At 40.9% G+C, this 18888-nt stretch overlaps 2 protein-coding genes across 4 annotated transcripts in view; one reads left to right on the top strand and one right to left on the bottom strand.

Annotated features, from left to right (window-relative positions):
• Nucleotides 1–6948, top strand: part of ZWILCH (zwilch kinetochore protein) — a 33700-nt gene extending 26752 nt beyond the window's left edge. For all 3 annotated transcript variants that reach the window (XM_011386018.2, XM_023527282.1, XM_023527283.1), the window contains exons 18-19: nt 3913–4029; nt 5113–6948. In XM_011386018.2, coding sequence (XP_011384320.1) covers nt 3913–4001 — 89 coding nt within the window. In that variant the 3' untranslated portion in view covers nt 4002–4029; nt 5113–6948. The remainder of the gene's footprint in view (nt 1–3912; nt 4030–5112) is intronic.
• LCTL (lactase like) lies at nt 5252–17985 on the bottom strand. The gene is made up of 14 exons (XM_011386004.2): nt 17908–17985; nt 17233–17372; nt 16686–16849; nt 15933–16020; nt 15541–15650; nt 13969–14097; nt 13773–13868; nt 12365–12419; nt 12106–12267; nt 8740–9014; nt 8107–8233; nt 7736–7935; nt 6780–6843; nt 5252–5367 (listed from the first exon to the last, which is right to left on the bottom strand). The coding sequence occupies exons 2-14, from the start codon at nt 17348–17350 to the stop codon at nt 5252–5254; spliced, it is 1704 nt and encodes a 567-aa protein (XP_011384306.1). The 5' UTR covers nt 17351–17372; nt 17908–17985.
• Nucleotides 17986–18888: the final 903 nt, after the last annotated feature.

The following is an 18888-nucleotide window of genomic DNA, read 5'->3' as shown; positions in this document are numbered from 1 at the left end:
ACTAAGCTTGTCTCATGATGGTCCTCCCTCGGCATATATACTTGAACTTTCTCTCATAGTCAAGCCGCTCTATTTATACCCTCCCTCTCTTTAGTTCTCTCTTATCCAAATCCCAGAACTCCCATGAAACTGCTCTGGCAAAGGTTGCCAGTGGCCTTCTACTTGCCAAATTCAGTGGACAGTTTCCAGTATAACAGTGTTTTTTAGTCCCTTGTGTAATTAGCAGACCCACCAATTCTTTCTCTTTCTGTAAACACTTATAAGGCTGTTTGGCATTAAACACAATTGCCTTCTTGAACCTACCCCCTTCCTTCGTTTCTGAAACCGACATAGCATTCTGTCTTAATTTTAATTCTACCTCTCTGACCCACCTCCAAGACTGAGAATGATTCCCTATCAAGTTCTTCCTCTCCCTGCTTCTTATGTGTGAATTTTTTACCAGAAGTCTATCCTTTGCCCTCTTTTTTTCTTACTTTCTATCTTTTCTGGGTGATCGCATTCATACTCAAGGCTTCAATTCCTCTGGGCTAATTATAATTTATAACCCATCTCTTCAGCTTCTCCTGAGCTTCAGACCCATGTTTATAAATGCCTATTAGATATGACTCCCCAATTTCAGTGTCCTGTGTAGGTCGAACTCTAAAATCCAAAATTTAGAATTGTGACCTGTTCATCTCTTCTTCCTTAGTGCTTATCACATAAGGACTATAGTCATTAAATGACTATAAAGGAAGAAAGGAAATAACTTGTTTTTTTTTCCTTCGATGTTTTTTCTTAGTGAGAAGCCACAGAAATGGAGAGTGGAAATAAATAGTGGTCAAAAGAAGGTGAAAACAATTTGGCAACTGAGTGACAGTCCACCTGTAGACCATCTGAATTGCCACAAACCTGGTAAATATGGTTTGTAATCTATTTAGGTAAATTGAAAATGAAAATAAACAAAGTTTTATTGATAGAGATCATTATAATAGCTCTTGAGTTCAATTTTAAATAATTTTCCTGAATTCTAGATGTAGAACATTTATTCTGAAAAAAATCTTGAAGGGGTGCTTTTTTTTTCATTATCCTAGATAGAAGAACTTTTTTTAAAAGAGACGAAGTGATAGGGACATAGGAATAAAAATAGGCTATAAAATTAAAATGCCATACTTTACATTTCTGTACACTGTTTAAAATAGTGATGATATTTTTGTTCTAATGTCTTCTCTGTGTCTGGAATAAGGGTTGAGATTTCTAGTATTCTATCAAAGATGGTTCACATTAGTCAAAGAATGCCTTTCAGTCCCTGATGTAATTAGCTGGTCCACCAAGTCTTCCTCCTTCAGTAAGCACCTATAAAACTGTTATCTTCACGTATGTGGATTGTATGGTGCTGTCGTCTTTTATTTGTGTAGGTCTTAAATGGCTGCATTCAAATATTGCAAGGATTATCTAAAATAAAATCTGTTGGTTATAAGAGAGAATGCAAGAAGATTTCAAAAGCCTGTAGTTAACCACTGCTGGGAATACAAATATATTGTCTTATTTAAATGATTGATACTTTGCAAAATTATTTCCGGAAAATGTTTATCCTTCTACCCCAAATATATTTTTATTCAGGCATGGTGAAACTTCTCTCAACTAGAATGGAAACTTCTCTATTCATATAACTGAACTGTTTAAGTCCTAAAGAAACCGAAAGAATTTTCCTGAGAATCATCAGTTAAAATCATGCTGTCTTTTCTAAGTGTGATACAAAACATGGAAGCTCTAAAAGATTGAAAATCAACTATATAAAAATAGAAAATTTTCTGTATGGCAAAAAATGCCAGAGGCAAAACAACAGACATATAATAAGCTAGGAAAAGAAATTTGCAGCTCAAGTTCGGAAAAGGGGCTATATTCCCTAGTAAAGAAATTTCAAATCAGTAAGAAAAATACTAATAACTCAATAGAAAAATGATCAGTTAATATGAATAGTTTACCAGAAAGGAAATTCAAATGTCATCTTAAAATACCTACCCACCTACAAGAAGAAAAATGCAAATTTATGTTAAATGTTATGTTTTTTATTATCTTTCACCTGTCAGTTTAGCAAAGTTCAAAAAGTTTGATGTCACAGTGCTGGCAAGGACATGGACAACAGGCAGTCAACCTCACCCATTGCTGGTTGGAATGTAAAGTTGTACAGCTTCTGTGGAGAATGATATCCACCAAAATTTTATAAGAATATGTTTTTTGACCCAGCAGTTTCATTAAGAGGAATTTATTCCACACATATAACCAGATGTACAAAAAGACCTATGAACAAGGTTATTAATTGCTGTATTGTTTACAGCAGCAAAATATTGGGAAAAAAACATGGAGAAAAAGGTCAGGAAGGATACAACCAAATTCCCAAGGTGTAGAATGGTGAGGGCATGAGTGGTTTTCAGCTTTGGCTGAATATTAGAATCATCTGGGAAGCTTTTAAAGTTCTAATACCCACATAAAGTAAATCAGAATCTCTGAAAGTAGAGCCTGGACATCAGTAATGTTTAAATTCTCTAGGTCATTCCATTGTGCAACTAAGGTTAAGAACCATCAGCTTAAACATTTTATTTTATCCACATATGTTGTTTCAAGTGGTTTTTTTTAAAGACATGTATTTTATGATTAAAAGAAAGTTTTAAAGACATGAACATATGTGATACATTTTTGAAAAATGCTGTTTTAGAATTTTATTACATAAAGATTAAACCTCGCCTTTGAGGAAATTCATGCAAGATTAAACACCTTTTTCCAATGATGCGGAATAAGTGAAATATACTGAACATATCTTTCAGTCTTTTTAATTCAGTTTGCTTCAAAAAGAGTGAAAGTGATTTTGAATGTTAGAGTTAAAACAATTTATTGATGCATTGGTCCAATGACTCCTTTTATAACAATAAAGAATTTTTATGAAATTGTATATTTGTACGCTTAGAAACACACTCAATTTTGCCTTGAATTTTATAACCTTTTCTACCCATCATATATTCTTTGTGTGTTTTGTCTAGAAATTTTTCAGTGACTTTTGGCCCAAAGCAAGACCCACTGTTCAAGGAGGACCTCATTTGTATTCATGCAAAGCCCTGGTTGTAAATATTACAGCCCAATAATGTGGTTTTTCTTTTTTTTTTTTTTGGCTAAATATATACGTTTAAGAAATTAGACTATTTCATTGCCCGAGCTTTGGTCAAATACTAGTTTTTTCAGAATATCTATGGTATGACACTCTTAAGTAAAACAGTTGATATCAAAAGCAGGAAGACTTAAGAGAGAAAATTATACCTTTGTCTGCTTTGGGAAGAAAGAATAATGATTTGGGGTTCATAGGGAAGAAAAACAATATCCAGTAGAGTGCTGCTCACCCAGTGGTTGTTCAACAAATGATTGTTGATAATGGTGGGAATATGGAAACCAAAATGTTGGCCCACAAAGAAGTGGATATAGTTTCATCTAAATGTTAATTGTACCATTTATTTTGAAATACAACAGTCATCAGGAGAAAAAAAAGTGGATATATGTCTAGCCCTAAGACTGAAAATCCTAAGGAGATAATGTTTTCTGAAATATATATTAAGATTGAGAAGAAGATGATTGTTAACCATAGTGGATGAGGCACAAAAAAATAAAGCCGTAGGTTTCCAAATTTAAAATATTTAATTTTTTAAAAAAATCTGCTTTATATTTTAGTTTGTTTAGTTTGTTTAGTCATGTTTTCAATGTGCCAAGAGGGTTTACTATTTAAAGAAATCATCCTTGCTGATTTTTGTCTAACAAATTCTCTTAAAGTAGAAGACACATAATCATTCAGACTACCTCTCAATTATGGTAAAATTCAGCAGTGTAGATGGTAGAAAAGCCATCAGGGTGTAAGCAATTCTGATCTCACTATCTTTCTGGTTACAGATTTTTCTGAATTAACATTAAACAGTAGCCTGGAAGAAAGGACATCCTTTACTAACATGGTTACCTGCAGCCAGGTGCATTTCAAGTGATATATGCTGAAGGGGGGTCCTCTATCAGGTAGTATGTTCATTTTTTGTTCTCTTCAAATGTTTTGTAATGTGTTAAGTACCTTAAGTTTTAGTTCTTTCTATAAATGCCGACTTAATACATTGGGAATATGGATTATTTATCAGTAATCACATAAAAGGCTCACCAGATGTTACTGAGCAGTGCAAGTCTTTAATTTCCTTTCTACCTTCTGTAGTCAACTTAATAGGTCAGTTTAATCATAAAACCAGAGAAACAAAAACTTTTTTTCTGAGTAGTAATATCTTTGTACTTTAAATCTGGATAGAGAGTAGAAAGAGAGTTTGATTTCAAAAACGTTTATGGAAGAGAAAAACCATAAACAGGCATATCAATGTGACATTGAAAGCAAAGGTTTGTTAAAAGCAATTTTACCCCAGCCCAATTGTAGGACTAAGCCCTACAATTAATGTAAATATCATTTTAAAATGTTTAATCTGGAATAAGATTAACCAAAAGGATTAATGGAGTAGCATTTTCTACTATCTTTACTATTTTTGTGTTTCAAAAATATTAAATAGAATCAGATGAGTAAAACACCTGACATTATTCCATCTTAAGCCGTGTTTTGTTCCCAAATAAATGGAGATTAGTTAATTTTAGTATAGTTAAGAATAAAATGAACACTTATTTTAAAAACAAAATATCTAGTTACAGAAAAGATATATAAATTAAATATATAATATTCAAGATTTTTCTCAGAGTGAAATGAATTCAGAAAAGTGTTATGTGCTCATTTGCTTGATATTCACCTAATGCTATTCCTTGGTTACCTAATAAAATTTACAACCTGAAAGAATTGTTATCTACAGATGATTAGCTTTAACTATCATGTGTAGGAGATCGCTGAGATGGCATTCATTTCTACATTAAAGTAATGTTTCTGGATAGATTTAAAAATGAAAAAAATCAAGTCATAAGACAGTTTGTACAGTATGATCCTTTTTTGCAAAATGAAACTATATGCATAATATATAGCAGAATATTAACTTTGACTGAGAGGGGTGAGATAACAGGTGATTTTTATTTTATTTATTAAATGTTTGTTTTTATTTTCTAATTCTTACATCCCAGCATAAACCCCCAAAAGAAAAAAGAAATTATTACAGAGCCTGAAAACAAAAATGAATGTAAACCTTTGAAGCAGAAAGAAGAGGAATATCTGGAAGATTCTCTCTGAAAGATGAAGCTGCAGAATGGTAGTAACCCTGTATCAGTTCTGGCTCCGCAGGAGAAGCATTAGGAGAACCGCAACGATTAGTACACAGAGGGTGCAGACCGTAGGTACCATGATCTCCGTCGCCATCTGCATGTGACTTAGCAAAGGCTCTGAAATGGGAGAGAGAACACCACCACAAATGGGAATGTGATCATTTTAACGAGTCTAGCTTCATCCTGAAAGTTTTAACTGTATTGAAGAAACTTGGGAAATGGCTTTACACTTTCTAATTCTCATTTTCTGTAAAAGAGGACCTGATGAATTAAATGTTATAAAAAATTATGTGAGGGCTTTGGAAAATACTTCAGAAAATATGGGATAAAGAAATGCCTGACACAGCTACTGTAATAAAATCTACATGTAAATTAATGCTTACCATAATTAATCTCACAATATTAGCAGCTATATTCCATGGTTTCTATAATTTTCACTGGGGGGATTTGTGAAAGAAAAATCCGTGGGAAACATTTCCAACCTTTCAAAGATGTTATTGTATATCTTAATAGATATAGGAATTTCTATATTGAAATTTTGTATGGTAGTTCTTACATAGTTCGGTAAGAGTCTTAAAGAGTTAAATGTTAAGCATATACCATGTACATGAATAAAGTAGTGGACATTGATGTAATACCCACTTTTAGGTTTTGTGTCAGACATAATGGTTATCAACAGAAATAAGACACAGGCCCTGCTCTCATGGAGTTCATAGGCTTAGTAATAAATTCTCTATCATGTTTCTACATGATAAAATGCATTTTATTTTAGTTTAATGGAATGTACATCCTTAGTGGTTATTTAGATGGGACAGGGGAATGGGCACAGTGGTATATTGGCCTATAAAAATAGCTGAATTGATAGGATTTGGTCTAGCACTTTCCACCTCTGATACCACATTAAAGATGACTTTGTTAAAACAAGAAGCATATTTCTCTGATTGTCCTTCTAGAGAAAGACAAAATTCAAAGAAACAAATGATATGCCGTTGGCATTTCTTGATGTATAATTGCATCTTTGTTATTCTACATTGTAGCATTTTAGATCCTATTGCATAAGAAATGATGCCTTCTATGAGGTCAGGGACTTTGTTTTGTTCATTGCTATATCCCTAGGGCTTAAAACACCCCCGGGCTAATAGTGTTTAACAATTACTTCCTGGATAAATATAATATCTGAAGTTTTCTTTGACTGTTTTTTTTTTCATTCCATTTGATATAATAGTTGAATTTTTTCTACTTTTCACAAAGCCCACTATAATAAAAGAGTAGATTTATAAGTTTACAGTATGAATCAGAAAGAATAAATCTAGAGTGGATAAAATAATTTTTTTTCTGGAAGGTTTTTAAAATATTTAAAATGCTTATAAGATAGAAACTTGACATTGCTTCAAAGTGAAGAAAAAGCCATTTTTAATTGTGGTTTTGGAAGATTGACTTAGGGTAGATCAACATTTTGAGACTTTGATAATGTCATTATATAATTATGTGGTTTAATTATCAAAGGGAAGAATTAAAAATATACTCACCTGCAGCAAGCATCTGGTTATTGATAGAGCAAGTTTCCAAGGCTTGGTAGTACCAACTTTCCACCTAATAAAAAGCCACTTGATGAGTAATGTTGTCTTATACTAATTTTTTGCTGTTGAAGTTATTTTTGGCATAATGTGGAATAAAAAAAATTTAATATGCTTGTAACTTAGTTAATGTTTATTGAACACCAATGTGCATCATTATGAGGGGGTCAAAAAACAGTATTCTTGAGGAGTTTATAATCTAGTGTTTTTCTAGTAATGCAAAACTTGTGAATGCCTGATAGCTAACAGTCACTGCTTCCATGTATAGTCCCACTGGGCTCACTCTAAAAGAATGTTGGTAAACAAGTGAGATTTATTTTTAAAAATTATTTTTATTAATACACTCCAAATACAATTTGTATTCCCTGCCATTAGGCACAGCAATATAGAGAGCTGATAGAAAAATATGTAAGTCATTGAAAATGTTTGGTAGGTTTTAAAGGATTATTAAGTTTGATTATTTTTTAAGCTCATTTGGGAACCAGTGCATTTGTGTGACTCTGCCATTTGATGGGAAAAGAAATGAAAATTATATGGTCATTATATATTTGATTTACTTAACTTTTCATATATGTTGAAGAATAGGCAGTATTTGTGGTAAGATACAACATTTAGAATAATACTTAACTAAAAGTCTCTATTATAACCTAAAGCAAACAGGACTCCTGCATAACCCTTGTCTGCCCTTAATATTCTGCATGTTGGGATTGAATTTTAATGTGTGTTTACCCTATTCTAAGCAAATAAGCAAAGAGGTTGTACAAATTGGGAGAAGACACAAAGGACCATGCTCCCACATACCCCTGTCTTCTTTCAGGGTGGAAAGAGGACAGGTTCTTGCCAAACTACACCCTAGCTGCCTAGCTCTTCTAAAATCCAGAATGAGTAACATGGATAATTAGTCCTACCTCTCTTGGACTGGGAAACCCATTGGCAGTGATAATCTTCTTATAATATTGAACTGAAGCCTTTGGGTAGCGTGGCTTATTTCTGTTGTTAAATTCGACGTAGTAGAATCCATATCTATCTGAGTATCCTTTCTCCCATTCAAACTTATCCAACAGAGACCAGGAAGTATACCCTTTTATATTAGCACCATCTTTTATAGCTGCAAAGACATTTTTTGGCATATTTAATATATTTTATTTACTTGGAAAAATAATATTGTGAAGATAAATGTTTTATGAGATTTAGAAACAAGTTTTAGTCAATCATGCATATTATCAAATTTTGTCCAAGTTAGAAAAATTCATGAAGACAGTCTTGGTTTTTATCTTACCTTTTAGCATTTCATTTATATATCCTTTAAGGTATTGAATTCTCCACTCATCACATAATTGAGTACAGTGTAATTTTTGAGATGCTCCATTTTCCATCACATATATGAGAGGATCGCCATATTGAGTCTGGAAGTCATAGTAACAAATATCTTAAAAATTCCAACTTACAGGTGGGTTTCTGAGTCTGAGGCACATATTGGCATACAAGGCCAAGCCTTCTATATTCTAATTGAGTGTCTAGAAGTGTTTAGTAGATGCCAGTTTGCACGTTTATTTAGATAGGCATGTAAGTAAGAGGCAAATTCATATGAAAGAATATGTTTTGTTAACAAATTAGCATCACTGTAGAGAAAATGTATTTCAGGTCTCGTTCTTTCCCACATATTCCATTTCAGATGAAAAGGGCAGCAAAATAACAAAATGTGGGATAAGGCTTTTAGCTCTAGTTGTATACATTGAAATGGTTATTCATAGTAGGCATTAGTCTGTTAGGTCTATATCTGGTAGCTTCTGGAGTATGAGTAACTATTTTTATTTTGATTAACTTTAAAATGTAAGCACCTGTGCTTAAGCTCTAAGACCATGAATTCAGGTCAAAAAATGCCTTTTAAATAGCTCAATGTGACAATTACCTTAGCAAAGTTGAGGAGTCTTCTAAATCCCCATGGCACAGAATATAGCCACTTAGACCCCAGATCAGGCCAGTTTGGGTCAACCAGTTCTACTAAGTCACGATCATTCTGGTAGCTGGGACCCTGGCGGGAGGGATAGTTCCTTTCTGTGATGTACCGAGTCGTAAAATGACCTAATCCCAAGAAATCAGATGTGCCTTTAATGTAGCTCTTTTCCTGGAGTGTGAACACTGGTAACCGTGACAAGTCCAAGCCTTGCTCTGCGCTCTTTCTTCCTATTAAGAGAGAAAAATCGAATTTAACAAAGTTTTACTTTTGCAATCATTTTATGTACCATGATGATTAAGCATGTTGACATATAACCTGTTATCCAAATGCTGGGCTTTGGGATTCATTTGTATGGAAAGTGTAACCTGAGCTTTTTAAACTGGAATGTTGACATTTGAGTACTATCCCAAATTTAAAAGGTTACATTGCTTAAAAGTAATACTTTCACAGATTATTCAGGAAGTGGTATGTGGACAAATATATAGCCATCTGGAAAAAAGTAGAATTGGATTCCTATATTATTCCTTCTATCAAAATTGGGTAATTTTGGTTGCCCCTGGGAAGGGAACAAGAAGCCCAGTGAGTGGGGGAAGGATATGGTCACATCTATGCAGTGTTGTAAGTGTAAGCTGGTTGTTGGGAAATTTTGTCCTCGCTTTCAAAATTGTAAACGTATATGTCCTTTCACTGACCAGTTCTAAATCTGTTTATCCTACATGTTACACATGCGAAAGAATGTATATACAAGGATATTCATTGTAGATTGAATAGCGAAAGGTTAGAAACGATCTAGATGTCTATCAGGAGAGACTGGTTAAAAAATGATGGGATATCCATCAGTGCAACACTATGCAGCCATTAGAATGAATGAGCAGCACTTTGCACACCAACGTGAAAAGAATGCCAAGATACACGTTTAAGTGGAACAAAGATGCAGAGTGTTGCATATGCATATAATAACAGGTACCACCTAGCAGCAGTGTTTCTGCTCACATGTGGACAATCCATGTCCAGAAGTGTGCTTCCTCCTGGGGAGGATGGGAGCAGTGGGGAGGAGGAGGGTCAGAAGCCTGACTTTTCACTTTTCACTTTCAAAGTTTGCAATGTGCATGTCCTTTTCTATAATCTATGCAGAAAAAAAGTTTTAAATAAAGTAACATTTTGTGAGTTGATAAAAATATAACCATAAAAATGTTTACACAGAGGCTATTGGTTTAGATTAAATGAGTGAAAAGTTTGTATTATTAAATACCTTTAAAATATTACCATTTTATATTTAGTAACTTGAGAAAAATTGCAAGTTATTGTCACTGTACTATTCCTAATATATAGCCACTCACCACATGTGGCTATTGGAATATGGCTAAGGTAACTGCATCTTTAATTTAGTCATCTCGAAGGACTGAATTTTTATTTCTTTAAGCTTTTAATTTAAATAGACACAAATGGCTACAGGCTATCATATTGGACATCACAGATATAATGTATATCCATATATGTCATATCTATATATGTGTATATATACAAATACACATGCACATCATATATAGCATTTCAGTCATCACCAAAAGTTCTGTTGGTCAGCACTGGTCTAGAATTACTTTCATACATATATTTATAGTGAATAAAAAGATGCTTGAGATGCCTGGAAGTAATTTGTGAACAAGATTTCAAGCAAATGCTTTCACTACTAAAGAAAATATTAACTCCTCGGAGGATCCTTCTTTCCACATTGTACAAAGGGAAAATTCAGCCAGTTTCCACTTTAGTTATCACAAAGTTGGTGAGGTCTGGGAGTGAAGTTGATTGGCTTAAGCCCAAGAACTGCTCTGTGACAACCAATCACTTTGGCTTTTTTAGTGCAATCCTGTTCTGCCTCCTGCAACGGCCTCTGAGGGTCCTGAGAGAGTGAATGTACTATGTGAATGAAGAGATGGGCCTGCAGGAACACGGGCACTGTCTGGTCATGAGGGTTTTCTCCTTGTACATCTTGAGGAAATCGTTCTCGATATTTTGAGTGTCACAGAACTGGTTATTGCCAAAAGATTGTTAGAGGTTATTTTGTCTAATTCTTCATATTCAGATGATAAGACTAACATCCAAAGAGATGAAGCACCTTGTCCAGTCACTCACTAGTGGCAGAGTTGGAATCAGAAGTTGCTGCTACTATTCTAGATAAGTCTGATAAATGGTGCTTTAAAAAGAGAAAGTTTTGAAATGTTGACAGTCTCTCTTAGTCAAACATCCAAGGTAGCCTTGTTGTGTGAGACTGTAACCTATTTCAATGTGATCCTTGTCTCTTTATTAGTAGAGTGCATGCTGGTACATCTAAACACAAATAATACATTTAGATTCCTAAAGCCAGACACTGCTGGTTGCCTGCCTAGTAGTCCCATACTGTCTTCTTTCATGCCCTCTTCCTCACCCTCTTCCAAGGGGATGTCTCTTTTGTATGAGTCCTGGTTCCTCCCCAGCCTTTGAGAACCTAGTCCTAATGGTCTAGGGCATTCCAGGGCAAGTGACAGTTCTGTCCCTTAGGCACAAAAGGAAGGCAGCTTCAGGTGAAAGCTGTTTTCTGGGAAGATTTTTCTTGTTCTTAAAAACAGATATGACAGAGTTATTTCCTTTTTTCTGCCTCTGAGTGGGTGTTGATGTGTAAAGATGTGATGCCTAGAGCTGCTGCAGCTGTCTTGTGACCATAGGGAGTAGTGATGGTCTAGCTAAAAGTGCCTGAGTGGAAAGATGGAATGAGCCTGGGTCCTCAAAAACATCCCCGAAGGCTGATTATCTTTTTCTGGACTCAAGTGAGATGATAAATTCCCTACTTTCCAAGAGATTTTAGTTGTAGTTTTCTGTTATATAGCACTAAACAGCATCCAGACTGAAACAATCTTGTGAGCTCTTCTCTGACACTGGAAAACAGCTTGGAAAGTATTTCTCAAATGAAACCAGCGATAGAACTGACACTGCCTATGGCTGTGTCTTTGACTTCTCTCTCCCACTTCACTGCAGTTAAAATGGAGTGGAGTGGGTGGAGGAGACAGGACAGCAGAAGACAAGAGCAAGCAGCCCAGAGACCTGCTAAATTTTTCTCCTGGGTTCTGAACTCAATTTCCATGTCTAGGGGTCTGAGTGTTCCCCCTCAACAGCCCTACCCCAATTCAAATGACCGGTTCCTGATTCCTTGGGGGCTGGATTATCCCCTTGAGTGCCTCACCCAAGCCCAGTGTGTTCTTCCATCCCTGCCTTTGGGTCATTTCACTTGAGTTCAATACTGTTGCTGTGGCATCTGGAGTTTAAAAATGGGGCTTGGCTCACCGATACGCTCCTTCATGACTTGGGGGTAGTCACCAGCATAAATGGGGTTGGCAAACCAGCCCAGGCAGAATTGTAGGTATCGCTCAGCTGCTTCTATGTCCTTGGGGTTACTAATGTCCATGGGTTCCCCCCAATCGCAGTTTAATGAAATCCCCACCAGCCCTTACAAGAAAAGAAAGAAAAGGGGTGGCAGGTAGAAATGACATTGCTCCTCTGGGCACTCGTTTGTTCTTAGTACATGTGTGGCGGTAAAGCTCACCTTTCTGCTTGCTGCGCCATGTGCTGTTGTAAGAATGCCAGGCTTGGGCATGGGCCTGAAAGAGGAAAGATCAGCGGAGATGCCTGCCCTATCCACTTCTCTCCTCACCTTCCGTCTGAGGTGGCCTTTCCTTCCTAACTCTAGAGATCCAGTTGAAGTCCTGTCACATTCATGAATCCAGCCTTGACCTCCAGGGGCACTTACTTTCTTTGTACGATAGAGGAAAATTGGTCTAAATGTGGCATACACACATAAAGTACCGCTTTGTGCTATTTCCTATTTCTAAGATTTCTTCTAAAGTTTCTTGTATTCTTGATTGTCTTCTACAGCAATTACATAGTACTTTTCCCATAATGAGCTCAGGAAGTTAGGAAAATACCAAGCATCTGGAAAAATCTCAAGAAATGGAATTCAAAATGTGCCGACCTGCCTTCTCTCTCTATTCTCTCCCAGTGATCCACTGATGTCTTCAGAGCTCTGCTCTTAAAATATTCAGTTTACTAAGTCATAAGCCAAATTTCAAAAGTTCTCTTCCTAACATGAATGTGAGGGTTTGATATGTCCCCCAGTGACCCCTTGCCTTCTTGCTTGATCAGATTGTCCACCTTCTGCTCAGAGTTTGTCGAGGCCTTCTGTGATGTCTCCTACTCCCGTCCTCCAGTCATCATCACCCATACCCTCATATGTGTGTGTCCTATAATGTGACCCAATTCTCTCCCTCCCTTCTCAAGCCTTTCCGGTAGGCCTGTAACTCTTGGTGAGTCACCATCATCTTTGAATGTCTCCTTCACTTTCGTACCCTAACTGAGCTTGGCTGCCCCTTAAGACCACCTCTACTGCCACTTCTTCTGGCACAGGCCATTTTTTTTCTCACGCCCATACCTTACGGAAGTGTCCGCCTTGCTCTTTATTGCTGCCTCCAAACTGTTTCTCTTCCTTCAAAAACCCAGGTCTCTTGAAGTCCATGGCGTCAGATGAGCACTCCTAACCCCTTCTTACTGCTGTCCTGCACCAACCTCCAGCTACATCTCATTCACTGAGGATTTTAGCCCTAGTTCACTGTCATGCCCCCTCCTCTTGTCATCATTCCACACAAGACAGTTTAGACCTACAGGTGACAAGTTTTCACATGTATGTGCTCCATCCCTTGGCTAGATTGCAAGCTCTAGACAGCAGCTACTATATTGTCTTAGTTGCAGTGTCCAGCAGAGCACTGCATGACAAGACACCCGCATCAATCCTCATGGAAGGGAAGCGGACAGTGCAAAAGTGCTATGGAATATGCTGGTTTTGAGGTAGAATGGCAGAGGACTGAGCTCAGTCTTGGACCTGGGGCAGGCCGAGTTGACACTGAGGCTTATCCCTCCACATTAAACCCAGCCTTCCCTCCCAGGAGGACCCACTTCACCTTAATGATGTGGTGTGCCGCCTTGTACAGGCCCATGCCGTGGAGCTTCAGGCCTGGTGCGTGGTGGCCGGTCTCATAGCCTTTTTCGACCATTGTCTACATGGATGGCAAGTGGGGACCACAGGACCATGAGAAGTGGCAGGGTATGCTCCAGTCTGGGAAGTGGGTTTCCCCCCTGGAGAAGGGCCTTGCTTACCCGAGGATCACTGAAAGTGACCCAGTGCTTCACCCGGTCCCCAAAGGCCTCAAAGCACATATTGGCGTAATCACTGAAGTACTTGGTCATGCTCACGTTCTGCCACCCGCCATACTTGACCTGGAGCAGCTGCAAACAGACAAGTGGAGAGAGAAGCAGGTGCCCCAAGTGTCCGTATTCAGAAAAGACCTTTGGAGCCAGTTGGCCAAGTTTGTGGGAAAAACATGGGCGATTACGGCTACAGAGGATGTTTAGAGGAAAGGCGAGCAAAGACGCAGGGTCTTGGGCATTAAGACTTGAAGACGGTGGCAGTGATGAACCGTGAAACAACATAAATGTGGAGATGAGCTGTGTGACATACCTTATACAGACAAGATGGAGGAACTTGATAGATGGAACATTTAAAAAAATTTGCTAAGGGAAAGAGGTTCAATAATGGGGAAAAAATCTTGAAAATAAGTTTCGAAGAAATAAAGTATGATACTGGGCATGGGAAGCTCTGATTAGGATTTTGGGGGCCGTGTAGATGTCAGAAACCTCCCAGAAATGAGAGTGGGTTCTGCTTTCTTCAGCAGAGGGCTCTCCCCGACCCAAAGGCATCTGCCAAAAGGTGTATTTCTCAAGATTCACCATTCCATCAATGTTACCTACCAAGCTCTCCTTGGTGGGTTTGAGAGGATGCTCAAGGGTTAGGTTAGTGAAAGTAGTTAACCAAGGAAGAACCTGGGAGGAAGTTTCCAGTTCATCTCCCTAAAGCCTGCTCTATGGCCTCAGCCCTGGTTTTAGAGGCCTCTAGTGACTCCCCTCACCACAGAACAAACCCCAGTCACCTTAGCAGCTGAAGCCTTCCAAGTTACTTGTCCAATCTCCTTCCCCTGCTGCCTACTCCCCAAATTCTAACTGAATCACTTGCCCAGCCCCTCCCTGCCTCCTTGCCATGCTCCCTCCAACTAGAAGATCCCTTCCTTTCACCTCTTGCCCCACCCCTTCAAAGTGCTGGTAGGACTCCATCTTCCTAGCAGCTCCCTGTAGCCATGTCTCTAGCCTCTCACCTCCTTCCTGCCACCCTGTGTCACAGAGTTACATACACAGCTCCTGTCCTGGTTAGGCCATGATCCCCATGGGGCCTTGATGAATGAATAAGTCACTTGAATAGTGATGTTCTTAAGCATATTGGGACTTAATGGAAATTGCTTGGGGAAGAGGTGTGGCTCATACATGAGCACGTATGGTGCTGGCTCAAACAAACTGGAAAAAAAGGCTAAACAACCTTGTTAATTATGCCATGTCATCAGATTTTACTCAAGAGATGTTTCTTTCTTTATAGTTTGATGTCTCGTTTTTAGGGCATATGTTTTAGAAAACCTCAAAATTCGCACTTATCACTTATTACAAATGTCGGTTAAAATAGCATGATCTCCCTGCCGTGGGTGAGTCAGATTTCTTCTTTACTCCAACCCACCTTTCAGTCTGGACCCCAGTCTTTGCCCCCATTTTAGCTACCCCAGGTCCCCAGATCAGCCTCCCTCCTGCTGAGTCCCCCATGGGCCTCTGAGCCTGCACAGCCCTCACCTGCGGGAGATCCCAGTGGTGCAAGGTCACGATGGGGGTGATGTTGTTCTTCAGAAGGGCATCGATGAAGTCGCTGTAGAACTTGATTCCCTTCTCATTCACTTGGTCAGCTGAAGGCAAGATGAAAGGTGACTTGACAAGAAAGGACCATGGCCTTGGCCTTCTGAAATGCAGCATTCAGAAGAACTGAAGGCACCTCAGGCCACCAGCACCTGGGTCTCAGAGAGGTGCTCTAGGTGCTCCTGGGAGCCCAGCTACCTGCAGAGCCTGTGAGAGCTGCTGCCAGAAAATACCATGTCTGTGGCCTCTCTCTGCAGGACTCTGTTGTCCCTACAAAGCCAACGTGGCCAAAAGGGTCACACTTGTATTGGGGAGGGGCTGCCCTAGCTCACCTCGTACACCAGTGGGTAAGAGCCGGGGCCAAGACAGGGAGAATCGGTAATGGTTCACATGCAGCTCCTTCAGCAGAATGATGTCTTCCTGTGCAGACAGGGCGGGAGGCAGGCAGGGTCACTGGGGACCCTGGGGTAGGCAGATAGGGGTCACACTGGGGTCCCCCAGGCCAAGGCTCACTCCTGTCCATACCCCTAGTGAGTGAGGAAGCAGCCGTTTCCTCATTTATACAATGGGGCATACCACCTGCCCCGGCTTCCTCCTGGTGATGTGCCAAGAGTCAAATAAAATGCAGGATACGGGGGCGGGGGCACTTTGAGAACTCCATCTGGGTGTTTCTAATAAACTTGGGAGTAAATCCCCCAAGAAGTCAATCCAGAGAAGAAAGTGGGTACTGAGCAGAGGGATTGAGGATGAGCTGGCCTCACTCCATGGGGGGTCAATTCACTTGCAGGGACCTGGGGTTCAGGCTACTGTGGCCTATAGGCTCTGGAACCATGACATTGCCCCTTGGTCCCACCACCTGAACCAAGGTCCTGGCTCAAGTGGGCCCCTGCTTTCCTTTCTTCCTATATCTACCTTCCCACAGCCTGCACACACCCCCAGTCTCCAGTCCCCACTGACCCCACATCCTTCGGTGGGAGTGTTTAGCAGAGCACTGGATTGACATTGTCACCTGGGCTTCCCCCAGTATATCGCTGCCCACCACTCAGCGAGGTGAGTGCTCAAACACACACATGTCCTTCACTTACCTGGACCTTGTAGTAGCCATCACACGCCACATCTGCTGTCTCACCCCCAAGCACCTTCCCCTTCCCGCTGTGCGTGAAGGCATCCCAGATGCTGGGCCCTTTCCCATCCTGGTCCCAGGCACCCTCTGTCTGGAAGGCAGAGCTGCCCACACCCCAAGAGAAGCCTGCAAGCAGAGACCCCAAGCTGAGCTCTGGGCCCTCCCACTTCCCACCCAGCCTCGGGACTATAGTCTGTGCCTCCTGGGCCACAGGGCAGTCCCCTCCCCAGTAGCCTGTCCCTGTCTCCCTAGGAGTGGGAGCATGTGTGGCAGCATGGGTGAAGACATAATACATTAAAAACATTTTTTTTTGCACAGTTAGCTCTGATTAACATACTAACCGTAAAATAACTTAAAAAAAAAATCTGTTAGGAACTTCTTTTATTTTATGACAACTATATAGAATTATATTCCACATTCTACCTGTCCAGAAGCTAAAACACCGACTCCTTGGCGAGCCAGTCAAGGTGCGCAAGCTGACAGACGGACAAACAGAAGAATGGACGTACCAAGTGGGAAGGTTCCGTAGTAGAAGGAGGCCTCTTCTGGGGACCCTTTCCTGGTGGCTCCCAGCCTGGATACCAGCAGTAGCACCCACCAAAGGGTGACAGCCGAGACTGACTTCATGGCACCCGGCCCTCCCCCATTCCTGGAAAAGTACACCTAACAGGTACAGGCCCACACGGCCAGGGCTGGGGGGCCTGATCACAGCTTGGGGCAAGGCCAGGAGGAGCGGAGGATGGGACGAGGTGGGGGTGCTTTATTTAGAGAAGCATTGGCTCTACTGGGGGCAGCTGGTCCATGGGTCTAGACGCTGGGACCCACCAGCAGAGGCTAAGGATGGGGACAAGCTACGATTCCTGTGTAAAACACTAAGAAGGAGATGAACGCTGGGCTTGGGGAGCTCCAAGTCTGATGGGAAAGGCTCCGAACCACTCCCAGCCTTTGTGTGTTGGGAGAGACCCAGCCCATATTTTGTGAGAGGCCTCAATCTAATAGGGAAATGACCTCTGCCTTAGGGAAGCTCCAGTCTGATGGGGGACACAGGACAACCACAGGGTTCCTGAAGCACCCCCACCTACACACTGTGGTATGTGTAGAGAGACAGACTCCTCCCCAAGCTGGGGACCCCCAGTCCTGAGGGTCAGGGTGATTCCCTCCCACTAGCTGCCTAGCCAGCTTACCTAGGATTGTCCTCAGTCCCAGACACTGGCAGAGCAGCAGCTGGTGGCCAGAGGGCTCTCAGACTGACCCCCAGGGCTTGTGCTGCCCCCTGAGAGCAGAGCCCACAGCCCAGCGAAGGCTCTCGGTTGGAGGCGTGGTCTGTGGCCTAACCTAGATCTAAAAAGAGCTTCAATAGCCCCATTCAGTGGGGCAGGCAGGAATGCTGAGTTGGCCTGTGGGGCCTGAGTCAGCAGCCCAGCAGCTTAGCCCCGGGCCTCGGGCATGCAGTCAGCCCCCTCCCAAGGCAGAGGGGCAGTGATCCAGTCCCCCTGGCCCTTTGTAGGGGCCTGATGTGTGTGCCACACCTTAGTCGGGTAAGCTTAAGGTGAGGGTGGAAGGGTGGGGATCAGCATATGTGGGCATCTGTCTCTGTGTCTACCCCTCCCTGCTGCCGGAGAGAATTCACTGTAGAAGGGAAAGTTGATTTTTCCACCTCACCCTCCTCTCTGTAGACCCCTCATTTATTCCTTCACTCACTCATTCAACCAGGACTGCCTGTTGTAACACACCCTCCCTGGAGGCTCAGCATCTCCTCCTCACCCTCATTGTCCAGATTCCCCACCAGGGTTTCCTTCACTGCAGGGACCTCTACCTATGCCCCTTCCTCTCCTGCAGCTACCTTCACCTCACTCAACCCGCATCCTTCTTGCCTTTAGCTGAGCCCTCACTGTAGCTCTCTCAACTGGGAAGGGTTTATCCCTTTGTAGTGATTAATTTCTTTCTATTCATCTTTCAGGTCTTCCATGGGCAGCAGCACCACCTCCAGGAAGCCTTCCAGGACCAGGTTAGGGGTTACCCATCCAGCCCTGCACATCCATGGCACCTGTTTTTTAAAGCGTGCCCCCTGCCTACCTGTAGGTGCCTGGGAGGAAGGGGCATGCCTGCCTTGCTCACCCACCTTTCCCAGAGCCAGCACTGAGTTGGCACTCAGTCATGTGAGT

This window comes from Pteropus vampyrus, unplaced genomic scaffold, assembly GCF_000151845.1.
Source record: "Pteropus vampyrus isolate Shadow unplaced genomic scaffold, Pvam_2.0 Scaffold15, whole genome shotgun sequence".
Taxonomy (NCBI): Eukaryota; Metazoa; Chordata; class Mammalia; order Chiroptera; family Pteropodidae; genus Pteropus; species Pteropus vampyrus.
This window is presented reverse-complemented; position numbering and strand designations above follow the sequence as displayed.